Here is a 19,087-nt window from a genome sequence, read left to right as displayed (position 1 = left end):
AACTTTTCCCATCCACCTTTCTCCTTACATTTTCTGCTTGCCATCTTTCTGTTGACAGACACTAACGTTACTCTTCTTTGTTGGCTTTTAGGCCTATGGAATAATGATTGACGGATAAATTATCGTCACCTGTTATATAATATAATATAGCGCCACCTGTTGTTAGTTGATAGACTGAAAATTTTGGTTATTGAACAGGGCCGACGGCCGTAGACTGGACAGCCGTTCTGGACTTTTCCAGAACGCACAGATTGCCAGTCCGCCCCTGACTGTAACTGTCACTGTAACAGTTCAAAGACATGCAGATTTGGTACCAAGGGGCCACTGAAATTGGCGCAAGCACACACACAACATTAATTGACAACAGGTGTAATGACTTTGTCGTTCACCTTCCCTGCTCCCACCCTCCATTCACAAACCGACACTGGGCCATGCCTCTGCTGCTAAACCCTTTAAAGTGCATATTCTGGACCAATTTCGTTTTTTTTTTTTTTATATGAAAGCATGTCCCTTTACACATTCATCCAGAAGGGTAATTTTGCACAAGGCCATCTGTCTACAGCAGAATAAAATAAAATAAAACGCGTCTGGAAAAATCCCAAGGGAGTCTGGAGCCAGAATCGTGACGTTATCTGCAGAAGCGCCAGCAGGCTGCCCGAGCTTGCACGGTTTCAGTGCACAGCCTGTGTAGACCAAGCGCTCCCATTTCTCTCTCATTGTCTGGTCTTTTGGGAAACGATGAGTACTAATCCCATCAAGATTGGTGTTGCTACACCCTCCTACGATACATCTGTTAACCATTTTAATAATTACATGATAACGTTGAAGAAATTTGCAGAAAACCACCAGGTTGTTTTCTCATAAACAAACCAGCGCTGACGTAGGATTCAGAGGGAGGTGTCCCGCAGATGACGTCACGAAAATCAACGTTTCCCGGGAAATTCAAACAGCAACTTTTTTCAGAGGCGGACCAATTCACCTCAAATGTCTTGATTTCAACTGAATTTTTCTGGTATTGCGCAAGGTAAAACAAACTGCACAAAATGCAAAATGTGACAGATATTTGACCAAAGTTTAATATTTTGAGTAAATAGAATAAAGAAATCAAAGATCACCGCTCATCTGTGGCAAGGTGCAGGATTAAGTAAAAACTCTGAGTAAATAGAATACGTGTGAATGGTTGATTTCCCCGTGTCCGCGTGGGTTTCCTCCGGGTGCTCCGGTTTCCCCCACAGTCCAAAGGCATGCAGGTTAGGTTAACTGGTGACTCTAAATTGAGCGTAGGTGTGAATGTGAGTGTGAATGGTTGTCTGTGTCTATGTGTCAGCCCTGTGATGACCTGGCGACTTGTCCAGGGTGTACCCCGCCTTTCGCCCGTAGTCAGCTGGGATAGGCTCCAGCTTGCCTGCAACCCTGCACAGGATAAGCGGCTAGAGATAATGGATGGATGGAGAGTCTTGCTTTGTCGATCCTCTGCTCTTCTAGTGTATGAGAGGCAAGCAGTGGCAGAACCAGTAGAGAAAGATAATTGGCACTTCAGGATGTTCACAGATGAGAAGGCATGTCAAACAAATGTCAAAGTTTAATTTTTGTACCAATATGTTTTCACAGATAAAGAATTGAGTTGTAGATATTTGACATTTTTTAGGAGTTGGTGTGGGTGTCTCCCCAGGGTGGTGGAGTCGGGGCCCGAGCACTCACTGACAGCTGTGTCCTCCTCCCTTTTACTGTAAAATGTCTATTATGTCTCTTTTTTTAGTTTACAATGTTAAATGGCTGAAACAATACCAAACAATGAATAGGAACGTGACAGTCATGGCCCCTTTCCTGAAGATGTCTGTGTGTGGTGACTCTTGATGCACTGACACCAGCTTCAGTCCATTCCTTCTGAAGCTCTCCCAAGTTCTTGAATTGACTTTTCTTGACAATCCTTTCAAGGCTGCAGTCATCCCTGTTGCTTGTGTACCTTTTCCATCAACATTTTCAGCAATGACCTTCTGTGGTTTACCCTCCTTCTGGACAACTGTCAAGTCAGTAATCTATCCCATGATTGTGATTACATGTACTGAACTAGACAGAGAGATACACGGTGCTTATACTCATCTCATTATCTCTCACCACTTTATCCTGTTCTACAGGGTCACAGGCAAGCTGGAGCCTATCCCAGCTGACTACGGGTGAGAGGCGGGGTACACACTGGACAAGTCGCCAGGTCATCACAGGGCTGACACAGAGACAACCAACCATTCACACTCTCATTCACACCTACGGTCAATTTAGAGTCACCAGTTAACCTAACCTGCATGTCTTTGGACTGTGGGGGAAACCGGAGCACCCGGAGGAAACCCACGCGGACACGGGGAGAACATGCAAACTCCGCACAGAAAGGCCCTCGCCGGCCACGGGGCTCGAACCCGGACCTTCTTGCTGTGAGGCGACAGCGCTAACCACTACACCACCGTGCTGCCCCCCCTTAATTTCTATTTATTTTTATTTATTTTCATTTTATTATTTTTAATTTGTTAAATTTATTTTTAGTCTACATTTTAATTTTACTTTAAATTTTATATTTATCATTATTTTATTATTTAAAATTATATCTAGTTTTATTCTGTTACTTTTTACATTTTGTTAAGTGCCATAGTGTATATATATTGTACAATTATGTGCGCTATATAAATGCTAATAAACTTAAACTTAATGAAATTACGTGCAGACTGTAGTGCAGCTACATGTAATTTCCAGAGAAACAGAATATTTCAGACATCTGTGCAAGCGAAGTGAGGCTTTCAGATGTGAAACCAGTTGATTTTCAAAGTCAGTAAACGCAGTTATTGATGTCGAGACCGTCAGTACATGGTGTCACAAAGTTCCAAGAGTGTTGATGAGATACACAATTTCAAAATTATTAGATGTCCCCTCCATAACAAGCAGTTTTGAAGGATTGCACAAAATAAGCTTTTTCTGAGAGAAACCCACAAAATGCCGCTCCTGGACTTGACCAAGCCTCATTGGAGCTACAGTTAAGATTGTGAGTCGTGGCCTGCTTTGACCAAAATCAAACTGTGCACACAGTTGGCACAATAGGGAAGTGCATACAAGGAGAAAACCTACCGTACATTATAGTTGTGGATCACAGACATTTACATTTTTATTTACAGCATTTTGACAATTTCTCCTTGTGCTTGTGAACGCCTTCATGGCTGGTGCCTCATTTTTGAGGATTCTTTTTTTTTTTGACAAGGTGTTCAGCAAAGACTTTCAGATCCTCATCATAGCTCATGGTTGTAAAACTGTGTCTTTTGCACTATGATCATATTTATCAGACACAGAGAATTAGGTGTGGAAAATACTTCCGAGTCAGAGGAAGTTTCAACACCAGGTCCAGGGGAGTTAGCATACATCGTCAGAAATAGAGGTACAGTTGGAGTCCATTTTTGTCCCCCAAGGTACAGTCTACACTAATTTACCCCCGAGAGCTCATTATTGTACATCAAGGTAACTGAGCCATTCCACCGAATCGGTGCCATTTCCGTCCCTGGAAAATTACATGTATAAATGCACATAAAAATGTACTTTAAAATACATTTCCTTATTATGCAGAATGTCCTGCACATTGATCTGATTTCAAATTTAAGATATATAATTGTAAGGATTAATAAAAACTACCTAAAACACTGAAAAATAGCATGTGTTACCTGTCCCCGCACTCTAACTTTATACTTAACTATGAAATATTATGATTAAAATCCTTCAGAAACAGTATTTCTTTTGCACTGTTGTGTGACTCCATATCCTATCCATGGTTTAAATATATTTTTTTCATAAGAAATCCACAATATCTTAGTTAAAATACACATTTTAGTCATGTCCCTGGGTTTTCACTCAGTCCTGTTACCCAAACATATTACCCCATCTGACAAATTTGGAACATTCCATAAATCACATGCTCAACAGGAAGTTACATCAGTTGTGTCTTCTGAAGGCCATGGGAAGACCAAAAGTTAGTTCTCTCATTTACTTTTCTGTATATTTGATGATTTTTTAACTGATAAGGTCAATGTCAACATACTGTCCTGTTACTTAAATTATTTCTTAGATGATATTTGTTTATTTTAAAAATACAGATTTTTGGTAAATCACTAGAATGTGCTAAGTGTGGTCATGCTATTAGCGATGACGCCATGTGGCTTAATTCCACGTATTAGCTAATCCTAGGCTAAAAACTCAGTCCTGTTACTCATATAAAGAGTATGCAGCCATCTTTGACTTCCAAACCTTGTAAAAAAAAAAAATAATAATAATAACGTAGCCTGAGGTTGACCAATACACATTTTGAATAGTTAAATGTGTGTGTTATTATAATCAGTGTTGAAAAGATATAACAAATTAAGTTTAATTTGGGAGTGGTACAACAAGCAAATGGCACCCATTCGGTGGAATGTCCCAACGGTGTACCTTTTTAGGGCCAAAAAGGTACATACATGTTCCCAAGCAGTATTTAAAAGGTGCATATAAGTACCTTAGAGGGCACTGCTCCAGTGACAAGCCATTGTACCTCCAAAGGTACAATAATGTACTTTATTTTCTGAGAGTGTAGCTTTCTTCAGGTCAAACATGGGGGCTTTAAGATTATAAAAATGCAAGACATGATTCAATAATGCCATTTTGTGCTGAAATTTAGGATTGGGATAAAAAGATCCATGACTTACTCTCCTATGCATGTCGTTTTTATTAAATGAATTTCTGCAGATTCTGAGGTATGATTTGAACTGGACAGCTGACGGGGGGGCGCAATGTTTTTCCAATCTCAAATGTCCATTTTTTTTGTTGGCCTTTCCTCATTGTAGCTTCACAATCCTGTTTTTGGCTGACAGGAGAGGAATGTGATGTGATCTGCTGTTGTAGGCCATCCACCTCAAAGCCTGACGCGTTGAGCATTTGGAGATACTTTTCTGCTCACCACAGTTGTAAATAGTAGTTATGAGTTACCATAGCTTTCCTGTCCGCTTGAACCAGTCTGGCCATTTTCCTTTGACCTCTTTTATCAACAAGATGTTAGCACCAGCAACCATGCACTGGTCAGAGCTCATTCATACATTTATCCCCATTCTGATGTTTGATATGAACATTAACTGAAGCTCTTAATCTATAGCTGCATGATTTTATGCACCGTGTTATTGCCACATGATTGGCTGACTTAAAATTCTCAGCATCATTGTTTAGGCCAAAATAAAAATGAAAGACCAATAAAAAGAAAAGGACTCATTTTGTCAGTTGCAGTTTCATGCAGCTATTAAACAAGTATTAATCTTTCAGATCGGTCTGAAGGACACATGTCTTCCAAAGCTACTGTGAACACTGTTATGCAGTGCTTACTGTGAAGTTCAACAGCTTTAGGAGCAACTTAAGTAGACAACCAGCTGCTGGTTTCATCAAGGTTTTATTTTATTGCTCCATTTATTCTCCCCTTAAAACCACAAAACATCACCACTTACATCTCGATTAAGAAACTTAAAGTCAACTTCTTAAAAGCGTAATAATACTGAGGAAAAAAAAATATACAGATACATAAAATACAAAACTATACATGTAAATTACAGTCTTTTCAGTTTCACAAAACCATATTTAGCTACTGAGAAAGCCACGGCAATGCGTTCAATCAGGTCCACTGCTTCTCTATTTTGACACAGTGCTTGTGAAGGGCCTTGATGACATTTAGCAGCCATGTGGAAACCGGGGAAATGGACATTCCCAGAAACATGTGAAGGCTTCAATTCTTTAGGCAGTGTTGTGTCAAAGCAACCACCGCTTTATAACAGCAGTACAGTGTGGCAAAAACCAAAATGTCTCGTTTGCAACAATGTATAGGTTTACTTCATTTTATTTGGTTGTTTTACAGTCTATATACTCAAATATGGGAAATCGAACAAAACGAAGCACATCAAGATTTCATAAAAACATTATGAAAAATTACTTTTACTATTCAAAGAAAAGGTCACAGAGAGAAGAATGGAATAAGAGAGGGCTAGGAAACAGTCATGTTGACCACATTCAAGTTGATTCAGTAGTAATAAATTGCAGCTTGCAAGAAACACTTTCTAAGCACGTGTCGTCTGTGCGTGTTAGTAAGCGTGATCGATCGCATGATCATCAGAGCTCAACTACTGGCAACCTGCAGCAATGAAGAGTCAAGAGACAAAACAATACAATTACTGCAACAGATCAACGCTAAACAAAGCAGACGCAGTGCAGCAATTCAGCAAAGCTGACACCTGACAAGGCATACGCAGAATTACAATCCAGAAAGATTCCAAAATCATACCTTGACCAAAAATAATAGTTTGAAATTAATTCCGTAAATTGTCAGCAGTCCCACACTTCCAGATACTTCAAGGAGCCAGCTCCTATTTATCGAACAAAAATACATATGTACACCGATTTCTAAACCACAAAGCAAAAGGGATCGAATCATAAAGGACGCAGGCTGCAGTTATATAAAACTGCACTTGTTAGGATTTACAAGCTCGTAAAGGGCATTCCCGCAGTCACCATAAAGCAAAGCACTAGATGGTTGAGATCCTCTCTGCCCTACACAAGAACAGTTCAAGGATCAAAGAACAATATTATATTAGCTGTGCAACATCAAACCTGTAGTGTTATTTGCATAAATTGTGAAATTAAAAATCCTATATGAAAACTGGAAAAGGACTGCAAGAACGATCCCATCAACAAAGTGTAATTGCACTTTTCATTTTGTTCGAATTGCACCAAGCATTCATGGTACGTTAAAATCTGTAGAACAATGTAAAATGGGATCTTTGCCACTAGATGGTAGAAGTGTGCTCTGATTGTAGGTTTGCCCCGACATTCCAAAGTGATGAGGGAGATAAATGTGATCCGTTATACCAAGCTGCATGGGGAAATGGTGAAAGTCACAGTTAACGTTGGGAAATTTCCAGGTTTATAACTGTGGCACTCTTACAACATTGTGTATGCTTGAAGAGAAGGACCGAAACAATCTCGTTTTGGGACACCATGCAACAAATTCTCCAGGATATGCAGATTTGATCTCGATCCATTTACTGTCCTTTTTAAAATGTCATATGCTAAGGTCATGCATGCTAAAGTAATATTTTCAATATGGATAATGATCTGTAATGACAAAAGGAATAAAGTGTTGAAAGGCTAGTTGCCAAGCCAAGACAATGATGTCACGTCACATGTAAAAGTGTGTACGACTGGAGGAACAAAATGAAACTCTGTGAAACTATGAATAAAAAAACTGTCCTGTCGGGTTAGAAAAATATGGTACTCTTTAAATAAGACTAAAGGAACTGAACTCTTAAGGAAAGTGGTCAAAACAAAGATGCAATATAAAGATTCACCCAAGTATAGAAAACACGAATCATCTAGAAAGGTGATGTGATGCTACAAGTAATTCAATCTCTGCAGGAAAATGTCCTTGAACTGTATTTTCAAAAATCATCTACATTTTAGAGCCCTCATAAGGAACACTGAAGGGCTGATACCTAAACAGAAACCATAGCATAGCCACTGGTCAACGTGTTATTCACGCTGGACCTGTCAAGTTACAGAAGTAGCAAACATGCTAAAACCGTGCAGACGGCTTTAGTGGCTCTTTTAGATAATCATTCATTTAATTTGGAATAAGAATCACCTTTAGAATAAGTTAAATATCAAATAGAACAAATGAAAAAGACTGATCAACTCAGAAAATATTTTCTTTTTTATGAAAGATGGCATGATCATTCTGAAAAAACATGTCCATTTTCCCTTATAACTCCTCCAATTTCCAGTTTTTACATCCAGCGTTTGTGTGGGAATAAAAAATGTCATATAAAATGTGAGAAAAACTCTCAGAACTTCAAGCCTGTTTTTTTTCCTCATGTATATATAAATGTATGGGTATTAAAACAGGAGAGCCTTAAAAGAGGGAACTAAAAAGTGCTTAAATGCATTGTTAAGGACTCCATTAGAACCAGCGCAGAGAGACATACTCACACACAGGGTGAGCACAGACGCAGAACACGGCTCAAGTGGTGCTTCACACATCTCATACAATGGCAGTAGCTGGACCTGGTGCACACCGACTCATAATGGCTAGCCAACAACTTACAGGAACAGAACAGACAAAACAAAGAAAAAACACCTAAAAAACAGAAGGAGTTCTGTCTCGGTTACTCTGCCAAGTGCTGTGTGGCGCCACCTGTACCCTAGCAGGAGGCAAAGCATCATCTGGTCCCTGGATTTGGGATGTGGATGTGCTGCTCACACGTGCAGTATCTCCATGCTGTAGTCCTCAGTCTCTGTGTACTGTGAAGAGTTTGTGTCCGACTGCGCTGGCCCAAAACCTTCCTTATTTTCCAAGTTTGGCTCCATAAGTACAGGTTTATCGAAAAAAGTCTTTTTATAGGTCTCTGGCCGGTTTTGCACATATATCACTCTATTGTAGGCCTTAAGTCTCCTCCACAGCTGGATATAGACCTTGCATTGCACATACATGAAAACCAGTCCGCCGGTGAAGCCGATGGCCACCACCACAAGCTTGGTCCAGAAAGGCCATTCCAGAATCCCTGCAGAAAACAAGAAAACATCTTTATCACCACAACACCAAATAATAAAACCCAAACGTTAAGCTAGACAGCCTTTCAATTTCATAAAATTGGTGAAATTTAGTTCCCTCTGAAATTTGGTCATTGTGATGTATTTATTTCTGTAATATCTCTCTAAAAAAACAGGCCATTCTGTGGCTGGGAAGTTATTTAATTTGAAGGGATTCCCTAGCAAATAATACACAGAGGAAGTCCATGTGCACATGCACAGGTTTACCAGCTTCTTCTTCTTCTTCTTTTGGGTTTTATGGCAGTTGCCATCCAGTGTTGCATTACTGCCATCTACAGGTTTACCTTGACCGTGCACTGACAGTTACATCATTTTGTCACTAAACGAAGCGCTGATCACACCGAGGTGCTCGCTGACCACCGATACTTATTAGTTTGGTCCTGCGTTTCCTTTCCTTCGCAACATAACTTCTTGTCTTCTCGCTTTCCGTTACCGTAGTCGGTCTTTCACGTTTCATTCGCACACCTACGTCTGCCATTTTTCTCTCCTGTTTCAAATTTGTATCCCACAATGCCTTGTGCAAACGGGGAAAGCTCACCACGTGATGCATGATGTAGTATCTTGAACTGGGTCATGGTGAAGCAGGAAAGAATGGAGAATTTAGGACAAACGTGGCCCTAAATTCATTAATTGTTCTATTTAAAAAAAAAAACTAATAAAATTTGAAGTCTGTGATTCGAATTCAGTAGCATTCGGTCCACTAAACAAAAATAATTGGGTGTCAGGGAAATAAACTGTGGGTGGTGAGAGAGAGCAACTGGACTTGCTTGAAGATTCTTGAAGACGCTTCACCTCTCATCCGAAAGGCTTCTTCAGTTCTGAACTGAAGAAGCCTTTCGGATGAGAGGTGAAACGTCTTCAAGAATCTTCGAGCAAGTCCAGTTGTTCTCTCTTACCACCCACAGTTTACTATGACCTGGATGACTGAGAATCTTCACAGACATTTTTATGACCTACACTTGAAAAATCTGAAAGGCAGTCTATCTTTAATGTCAGTCTCAAAGTATTATCATTTTCAAAAACCGACCAAACTAATTACATTGTGTGTGTTATCATACCTGTTTTTTTTTTTTGCTTTTGTTTTTTTTTGGGGGGGGGAGAACGACATCGAAAAGACACATTCATTCCAGGCCCAGCCATATGCTCCCAAAAATATAAAATGGCAATTGCTAAAAACACCACATCATTTCTGTGCATAAATACACGAAGATTATGGAGTGTTATACATTCTCTAATCATCAAACCAAATCACAGTGGTCTAGCTACAGGGTGGACACAGGAGGACCTATGACACTGGAATCACAGAAAATCTGTTCCAGTAAGAAATCCTGATTTTCCACATATAGCAATTCTTACACATTTGTACTCATTCTTGTGTTATTGTGAATTTAAAATGGAACCACGGTACGTATGAACTATTCCTGACTAGAAATAGGATGGGAGTCGTACCACTCTCTTTTACTGTTCTAATGCAATTTATCTTTCCAGTGACAGTCGATTTCCTTTTAAAGTGACGAATGATCTGTCAGAAGCAGTGGAGGCCGTTTCAAAGGATCACCGAGGCAGGATAAGGTTTACATCTTCACAGTGCCTTTGACAGGAAAATATATCCAAATCAATCATTTTTCACGTTAATTTTAAGCACCTTCCCGTTTGCAATAATTACTCATCAGATGAAGGGAATGTAATGTGGTAAATCATTATTGTCTACTGTGAGCTACCACACAAGGTATTCCTGAACATGGAAGATAATACTGTACTGCTTTGGGAGGCTCCGAAAGTTAGACCAGGGTGCAGCTTTAGTGTTCCTGACACCGCGAGCAGGAATAGAGCAAAGAGACAGGGATTAGTCCTGAAGATATGCAGACCTCCTGAGAGACAGACTGTGCTATAAGCTGAGAACAACATACTTCTGGACATTTGTTGCTCACTGATTGTTGCCAAGGCAACTAAAACTTTATTTACATCATGCCAGTCCTTTAACCCTTGAAACACACACTACTGCTGTTCTTGGAATGGACCGGCGTTCTGATAAACTGTCCTACACGTCAATACGTCCTACAAAGCCCCACTGCGCATGCGCAGAGCACAAAACGTCATTTCTTGGCATTTGAACAGATTTTTGTCCTACATCAGCTGTGCTATAAACGGTGCAGAATAAACGGTGCAGATTAACGGCGTGCATTCAACCTTTACTACTTAATCTAACATAATGCTGATTTCTAACCATTGCGTGAGTCTTGCAATACATCTGAAATATCTCCCCTTCACGATCTTCCACCAAAGCGCTTCAACTTCTGACCTATCTGATCAGCTGGTGTAGTTGCTCTACACCCTACTCGTCCTTCAAAGCCCCACTGCGCATGCGCACAACACAACACGCCATTTCTTGGGGTTTGGGCATATTCATCCTACAGATCAGCAGTTTACAGATCAGCAATATATTGTAAAAACATATTCCGATGGTCATTTAAGTAGTCAGAACGTCCTACTTACTGTAGAAGCATATTCTGACGTGGTCATACGAGTTGTGAGAACGTCCTGCGGCGTCATTTGAATTGCAATAACGTCCTACACTCATTTTAATAGAGCAAATGGTACTTGTGAATAGTGATAAAAAAAAAAACCTATTAATTCTACATATTCTGACAGGGTCAATTGAAGAGTCAGAGCGTCCTAGATTCATATGAATGTAAAACCATATTCTGACGGAGTCGTTTGAATTGTCAGAACGTCCTACATTCATATGAATTCTGACAGGGTTGGTGGACGTTGTATCAATGTAGAAGCATGTTCTTTGCGGAGGGAAAAACCGCGAACTATGACTAAAAGTTCAAGTTGAATCACACTGTAGGATTTCCTGCAATGTAGGACTGCTCGACAGACATGTCTGACATCCCCTCCTACCGTAGGACGCTTTGCGGATGTAGGACCGTTTATTGGAACACCGGAATTCAGCAAACAGATGTTTGTTTTGGCCCAATCTGAATTTTTATTTCTTGATCAAGCACAGCTATATCTTATGAGGCTTATACATTTTTTTTTAAATTGCTCTCATTATCTCAGTCACATTATCTCAGCTCAAAGCTGCATGTTGCTGATTACACAGTATTCATGTATTAGGATCAGTGGCTGGACTGCAGCAAAGTGCTACACTCCCACGATTCTGGAAATCCTCCCTTTTTACCATCATATTCAAAGCATACGGTGCAGATAAGGTGCAAATTATTCAGATTTCACCAACTACATTGCATTTAAAGGTTCAAAATGATGGGTGAATCTCTAGCAGGCAAAGAGTTGAGGGGAAGGGAGAGTAGAGGGGCGAGAGATGCAGACATCTGAGCGGAAAGGAGGGTGGATCAGATATTCAAGCAGAGAGGAAGAAAACAAACGTCTGAGCAGAAAATATGAGGAATAATTAGAAATGTAGATATGTGGAGTAAGAACCAGAGTCAGAGAGAGAGAGAGAGAGAGAAAAAGACACATCAGACGTTAAAGGCAGAAAGCATTTACCTGGTATTCTCCTGGCTGCGTGGTTAAAGAGAGTTTATTACTATTTTACTACAGGTGGAAGCAGGAAGCATGAGAAAGTGGGGAGGGTACTGTAGTCTAATGTCAGTTCAATTACATATTTATCTACACCAATCTGTAACACACACACACACTACATCGCCATAAATTAAAGAATGACAACAGATGTTCATTTAGCAGGTATAAATGAACAATTCTAGTCTAATATCAGAACAAGACAGCTGTTCATACACTGGTTAGAAGAAGGGCATCATTAACACTTCACACTGTTAATTTTCCTTTCAGTAATAGGAACACTTCAATGGGAACAAAATGAGCCTACAGTAAAATCTCCAAACAGAGCAGAACAATGGGATGTTGGTGAGGTAGGTTAGGAGAGGAGAGAGGGCTGGTAGAGGCAGCTGACCTTGTTTGATCTCCTCTGCAGTGCGGTCGATCAGGACATATAGTGACCAGACCACACACGTAATGGCAATGACATGGAAACTGACGGAGCACATGATCTTCCTCCTCTCGCTGGCTGTCATCTGCAGCTTCTCCCACTATAGAGACATAGATGGGGGCATGAGGTCAGTCTGGGATCTTTACACACCTGGACATTTTCTCTGATAAGTGTACAATAACAACAACAGATGGTATTTACCCCCTTATTGATGGCATAACAAATGAGCTTAACATCGGAACCCACCCATTCTGTCTTGCTGGCTGTGTTGTATTGCATTACACACACTGCATTCACCTTACACACCTGGCCTTTCCGCTAGAACCCAACTATAAATATTTGATGTAGCTTTGTGTGTGATCTTACAGCAGCAGCTTCATGGCCGGGGTTTCAATAAAGTGTCTCATAGCCTGAATATTACATTCAAATGTTACAGATTTAACTACCAAACTACTTGCAGTTATTTTAAATTCCTGATAATGTACAGTCTATAATTACTTTGTCAAATAGCTAAAGAATTGTGTTGCACAAGTTGTGTTTGACCAAAACAGGATATTGATTCACTAACAGACATAAGTCATCAAGGACAGTGCTGTGATGTTCCTAAAAGCCTCTGCTCTAAGCAGTTAGTGACAAAATGTGATGAGAATAAAGACCACTCAGCTCTCTAAAAGGCTGCTTTCACTGAAATCCAAAAAAGATCAACACTTCTGTGTCTGATAATAAACCCCTTTGGTATTTGGAAACAAAAAGAGTTAAGCAATAAAGATGCGAGTAGTCACAACCTGACACTATGAAGTATTTTACTGAGAAATTGGATTATTAGCTTAAAAAAAAAAAAAAAGTGATCCACATATTATACATAATCGTTATACATAACCACTAAAAGCTGCTATTTGGCTCAACGAACAAATCCAACTTCTGTAACTCTAAATGATCTTTATGCCTTGGCGTCCTGTCAGTGGATAAATGATGCTACAGTGGTCAGACATGCAGTGTATATATACACACTGTAGGTACATTCCACTAAGAAACTACATTTCCCATCAGCCCACTTCCGCGTTGACCTGCGTCACGCCGGGGCGGGATCATCTACGTCATCCTCCAGGGAGGCATAACCCGCCTGGAAGCTCCTAGTTCTTTCTCTCTGGTGTCCGGATTCCAAGCGGTCTGGACGCATAAAAGAGACCAGAAAACCAGATAAAGACGTCTTTTCTTTTCTTTCTTGCAAGATCCATCATTCAGCGCGATTTCTTTCTTACCCTTGGCCAAGGTAAACTCCAGAGTCGCGCGATCTTTAAACTCAACCTGAGTTACAACGGGTTAATTCGTATTAGAAGTGACGTCACAACTGCCGCCCAAACGCAGTTTTAATTTGTAATTAGGAGCGACCAGAATTCCTCCTGATTGAAGCGCTGTGAACATTAATTTTAATCAGAGACTTTTCTTCTCATCACGAGCCACGACGCGTCAGATCAAGAGAAGTTCTCTGTCCATGGAATCGACTCACGTGCTCTACAATGGCGAATATCTCTTCATATCTGGCTAAAGAATATTAAGTAAGGTTTTGGCATTTGGGCATAATAAAGATCAGTCTTAGGAATTTAGCTTTTATTGAAATAGTGTGAATTTAAACCCAGGTTTATCTGTTACACTGTTAAACACGCAGTGTGTTGAATTGATCTGTTTTGTTTTAATATCTCAATTAGATAGGCTGTGCATGTCTCTCTCTCTCTCTCTCTCTCTCTCTTATTCCTTACTAATATCCTCAATTTCATTCTTATTATACATCTTGACCGCATCAAGATTTCAGGGGATTCAGTAGTGTTATGAGCTAGCTAATTCTTTTGTCTGAGCTTAGCTACACGAAACTAATCTAGGCGTCCACCACGTGGAGTTAGCTCCACAGGCTAATCTAGGCCTACACAAACACTTTTGGTTAGCTACACAGAGCTAGCCTTTTGTCTCTAACACAAGGGGGGGGGACTCACCTTTCCCCCCAACACCTCAGATAACATTCCACACACACCCTGGCTCTCCCTTTCACAGACAACATTCCAAACTTTATAGCCTCTCACTCACACACACACACACACACGCTTATACATCTACATACTCAAGTATATGACCACACCTCCCTGTATATATTTAATCTGCTATTATTCATTTTTTATCTTTGTTATAATAAATTCATTTATTATCAAAGCTGTGTGTATTCATCTTGTTGGTGTTCCAATATTTCCAAAGTCACCCAATCTCTCAAAGAATTAAAAAAGGTGCATATAAGTTATGTAATATGGTAAGTGATCGTAATAATTTGGAAATATACCATAATTTAGCTGTTTGGTAATTTATTATTAAGCACCAGGATTAATGGTATGATTCACTAAATGATTCACTAAACGATTCACTAAATGATTCATTAAATAATTCACTGAATGATTCACTTGAATGATTCAACTGAATGATTCACTTCAAACGATTCAATGAGACTGATTCCATGGTATGATTCAATTCAAATGAGTCAAATTAAATGATTCAATGGGATTGATTCAATTTAATTATTAACCTTCAAATTTAATGAGACTGATCTAATGAGATCACTTCATAATTACCAAATGCACCTACAACACAGTTGTGGTCAGTAGTTTACATACTGGACATGAATGTCATGGCAATTTTGGGCTTTCAAGGATTAAGGATTTCTTCGAACTGTTCTTTTTCTCGTTTTGGCAGAATGATTGGACAACATACATCTCATCTCATTATCTGTAGCCGCTTTATCCTGTTCTACAGGGTCGCAGGCAAGCTGGAGCCTATCCCAGCTGACTACGGGCGAAAGGCGGGGTACACCCTGGACAAGTCGCCAGGTCATCACAGGGCTGACACAGACAACCATTCACACTCACATTCACACCTACGGTCAATTTAGAGTCACCAGTTAACCTAACCTGCATGTCTTTGGACTGTGGGGGAAACCGGAGCACCCGGAGGAAACCCACGCGGACACGGGGAGAACATGCAAACTCCGCACAGAAAGGCCCTCGTCGGCCACGGGACTCGAACCCGGACCTTCTTGCTGTGAGGCGACAGCGCTAACCACTACACCACCGTGCTGCCCCACAACATACATCTTTAATAGAAAAACAGAATTTGCTGCACAAATTTTAATTTAATTTTGGGTTTTCTGAAATCAGCACAGGGTCAAAATTAAACATACATGGTCAAAAATGTATATAGACCCACTTTGATTATTAATTCAGTGGTGCTGAAAATCCCAAAATGTCTTAACTTGCCATGGTCAAGGCCTCCTAAGTTCCTGTTAGTGATTATGATTGACTACAGCTGGTAGCTTCTCTGTGCAAAGAAAGGGTTTGTTTAACCTCACTTGTTAGATTGACCAGCACATGGTACAATGGGAAAGTCCAAAGAGCTCAGTGCAGATCTGAGAAAGAGGATCATAGTTTTAACACAACTCATGAATGTCTAGCCATTTCTAAACAACTGCATATTCCAAGCTCATCAGTTCATACACTTGCATGCAAGTACACGTAGAGTAGTGTAGCCACTTTGCCAAGGTCTGGAAGAAGACCCAAACTATCACCCTCAGCTGATCAGATCCTCAGGCACAACCCAGGAACCACCAAGGCACAGGACTGCCATGAACTGGAAGCTGCTGAAACACCAGGTGTTGCTGACTACAGTCAAACAAGTTCTACATTCCCATGGACGGAGAGGCTGCCCTCCAAGAAAGAAGCCCCTATTCCAAAATCTACAACTTCAAGCTTGACTAAAATTCACAGCTGACATTATGGACAAAGAAAAAACCTTCTGGAAAAAAGTTTTATGGTCAGATGAGAAAAAGATTGAGTTGTCTGGCCACAATGACCAGAGGTATAGAGTAACACTGTACCAACTGTTAAGCATGGTGGTGGCAGCATAAAGGAGGACTACCTCAGAATTCTTCAGCATAACCTCAAACCATTAACTAGACCAGGGGTTCTCAAACATTTGCGATCTGGGCTCCCAACTGTAGCAAGTGTACTTTGAGCCCCCCCTCAAAAAAAAAGATAGATAAGCTATTATTATTATTATTATTATTATGCTGTTTTTTATTGTTGTGTATTATTGTATTATTACAATGTTAGGCAACACAGTCCAAGACTGAAAATGTTCAATTTTGCCCTATAGCCTTTTTAAAAATTTCTGGATCCAGGCACGGTTCCAGATCACCTCCAAAATTTAAGTTCTTCATTGGGCCAAGACACGTATCTAGTAAAATTTTCATGAAAATCTGTCTGTACATTTTGTTTCTGCAAAGTTGGTAACAAACACACACATGAACAAACAAACTCTACCGGAGTACCGGAGGTAGTGTTAACGAATGTCTCAGTGTGACACACGAGCCTGCTTTGTTTGGCAGAGTTCTTGAATTCGCTGATCAGTTTCAGTTAAACACAGCCTCAGGTCATCCTCAATCTGTGCACGATTGCGGCACTTAGTTTTGAAAAGCCTGCCTCACACACGTATGTTGACACGAAAGGTAGGAGAATTTTTAAGGCAACGTCACAGAGCTGGGGGTCTTCCTGCAGTGTTACCCAGAAGGATGTAAGAGAAGAGGTGCTTAAAAAGGTGCTTCAGCCTGCTGTCACTCTTCAGCTCAATAAGCTGCTCTTGCATTTGCAGTGACAAATCGTTTGCGGTGCAAACGGGTCCCGAACCCATGAAAATGACCGGTAGTCCTCCTTGAAATAAGAAACTAACTGCTGCTTAAGCCCAGACAGGTGTTTCATGCTGTCATTGGCAAGCACCTCCGCACAAACGACACATTGCGGACGTGGTTCCAGTGTGCCAGTAACAGAAAAATCGTATTGTAAATAACTTTTGTCATATTTGTGGAGGGTTTTTTTTTGTGAACTGGTGCATCAGTGGGACCAGCTCTTTTTTCACGAATTAAAAATTTGTCCATATTGTTTATTAACCCAATAAAAGATCGTTATGCTGCAAGTGTGAATGTAGCAAAGGGACTTGCTCAGCTAAGAATGCTAGCACCTTACCACCAAGCACCAGACTTAGCTCCACTAAAATGAGCAATCAACAAACTGTGCTTAATGTAATTAAGTTAAAATATAATTAACTGTGATACAGTGTTGGACCTTACAATTTTTAATCAAAGAAAAAAGGTGGTGGAAAGAGAGAAAAAAGTCGGAGAAAGATTTAAGAAAGGAGAAAGAGTAGGTTGACAAGTAGGTAAAGGAGACAAAGGAGAAAGTAAGTTGACAAATAGGAAAGAGAGATGGTATGATCGGATTTAAATGGAGTTTTAAAGCAAGAAAAGAGGGCTGAAATAGTCTTTAAAAAGACTTTAAATTATTAATGCAATAGCAGTGCTGGAAGGCTAGCTATATATGCAAGGATATGTTAAGGTTTTTTTTTTTAACTTGCTTACTTTTTTGCACTGGAAAGGGAGAAGCTCTCCAATCTCGTTATACAACTGATTGTAAAATGACAATAAAGGGCATTCTATTCATTCTATTCTATATAGCCTTTAAAAAGGCTGTTAGTAAAAGGTAATTGAAAAGCTAATAGTAGGCTATATGAAAGCTGCAATGGTATGAGCTCGACTCGATTGCACAGTGGTGTGTTTCCGATGTCTGTGATCTCTTATGTACTTGGTGTGTCTATAAAAGTTCCTTGCTGAGATTTCAAATAACAACTCTCTGTTTTCATTGGCTGGACTGAAGACGTTCGTTATTTGTTGGTGCAACTGTAAATCAGCCCCTAGCATTTGCCAATGAGTGGTCTGGGGGGGGAGTTTGAGAACCATTGAACTAGACAGTTGAAACTTGGACAAAATTGGGTGTTCCAACAGAACAATGACCCCCCACACATCAAAACAAGTTGTGGAATAGACAAAGCAGGCCAACATTCAAGGAGATATGCAGAACCATGGCCTCACTTTTTGTTTATAAATGCCTTGAGACCTCAAGAATGGCATAGGAATAGTTTTAAGCGTTAACAATAAATAAATAAAACCATTGCATAGAATGGCAATGGTTTTAAGCGTTAACAATAAATCTAATATAGTAATTTTTACAATTAAAATGATTCATATAGGTAGCGGTCTGAGTGAATGACCTTGACATCTGTGACATCACAGCAGGAAGGCTATCGGTCTCGTCGCCATTTCCGCTATGCTAAAACATCGCTAACTGCAACTTTGAGCCTCCATTTTGAGCCAATTTATCGCCATGCCACATAGATGTGTTGCTGGTGGGTGCAGCAACATGACAGAAGGTGGATTTATGTTGCATTCATGGTCCAAGAATGTTCAAACTGCAAAGATTTGGACGTATTTTGCGAGAAATTCACGGGCACATTTTGCTGATGACTCGTACGAAACCTCTGACCTGTTGAGGAGCGTTGACTATAAGCCCGTATCGAAAGAGGGTGCAGTACTAACAATTA

General features: G+C 40.1%; 1 protein-coding gene across 5 annotated transcripts in view; it reads right to left on the bottom strand.

Annotated features, from left to right (window-relative positions):
- Nucleotides 1–5,424: 5,424 nt before the first annotated feature.
- The window catches only part of marchf8 (membrane-associated ring finger (C3HC4) 8), a 177,419-nt gene continuing 163,756 nt past the window's right edge, over nucleotides 5,425–19,087 (bottom strand). For all 5 annotated transcript variants that reach the window (XM_060925793.1, XM_060925795.1, XM_060925796.1 and 2 more), the window contains 2 exons: nucleotides 12,584–12,719; nucleotides 5,425–8,597 (listed from right to left, as the gene is read on the bottom strand). In XM_060925793.1, the coding sequence (XP_060781776.1) occupies nucleotides 8,293–8,597; nucleotides 12,584–12,719 (441 nt within the window). In that variant the 3' untranslated portion in view covers nucleotides 5,425–8,292. The remainder of the gene's footprint in view (nucleotides 8,598–12,583; nucleotides 12,720–19,087) is intronic.

The sequence above is a fragment of the Neoarius graeffei genome, chromosome 7 (genome assembly GCF_027579695.1).
Source record: "Neoarius graeffei isolate fNeoGra1 chromosome 7, fNeoGra1.pri, whole genome shotgun sequence".
Classification (NCBI taxonomy): domain Eukaryota; kingdom Metazoa; phylum Chordata; class Actinopteri; order Siluriformes; family Ariidae; genus Neoarius; species Neoarius graeffei.
This window is presented reverse-complemented; position numbering and strand designations above follow the sequence as displayed.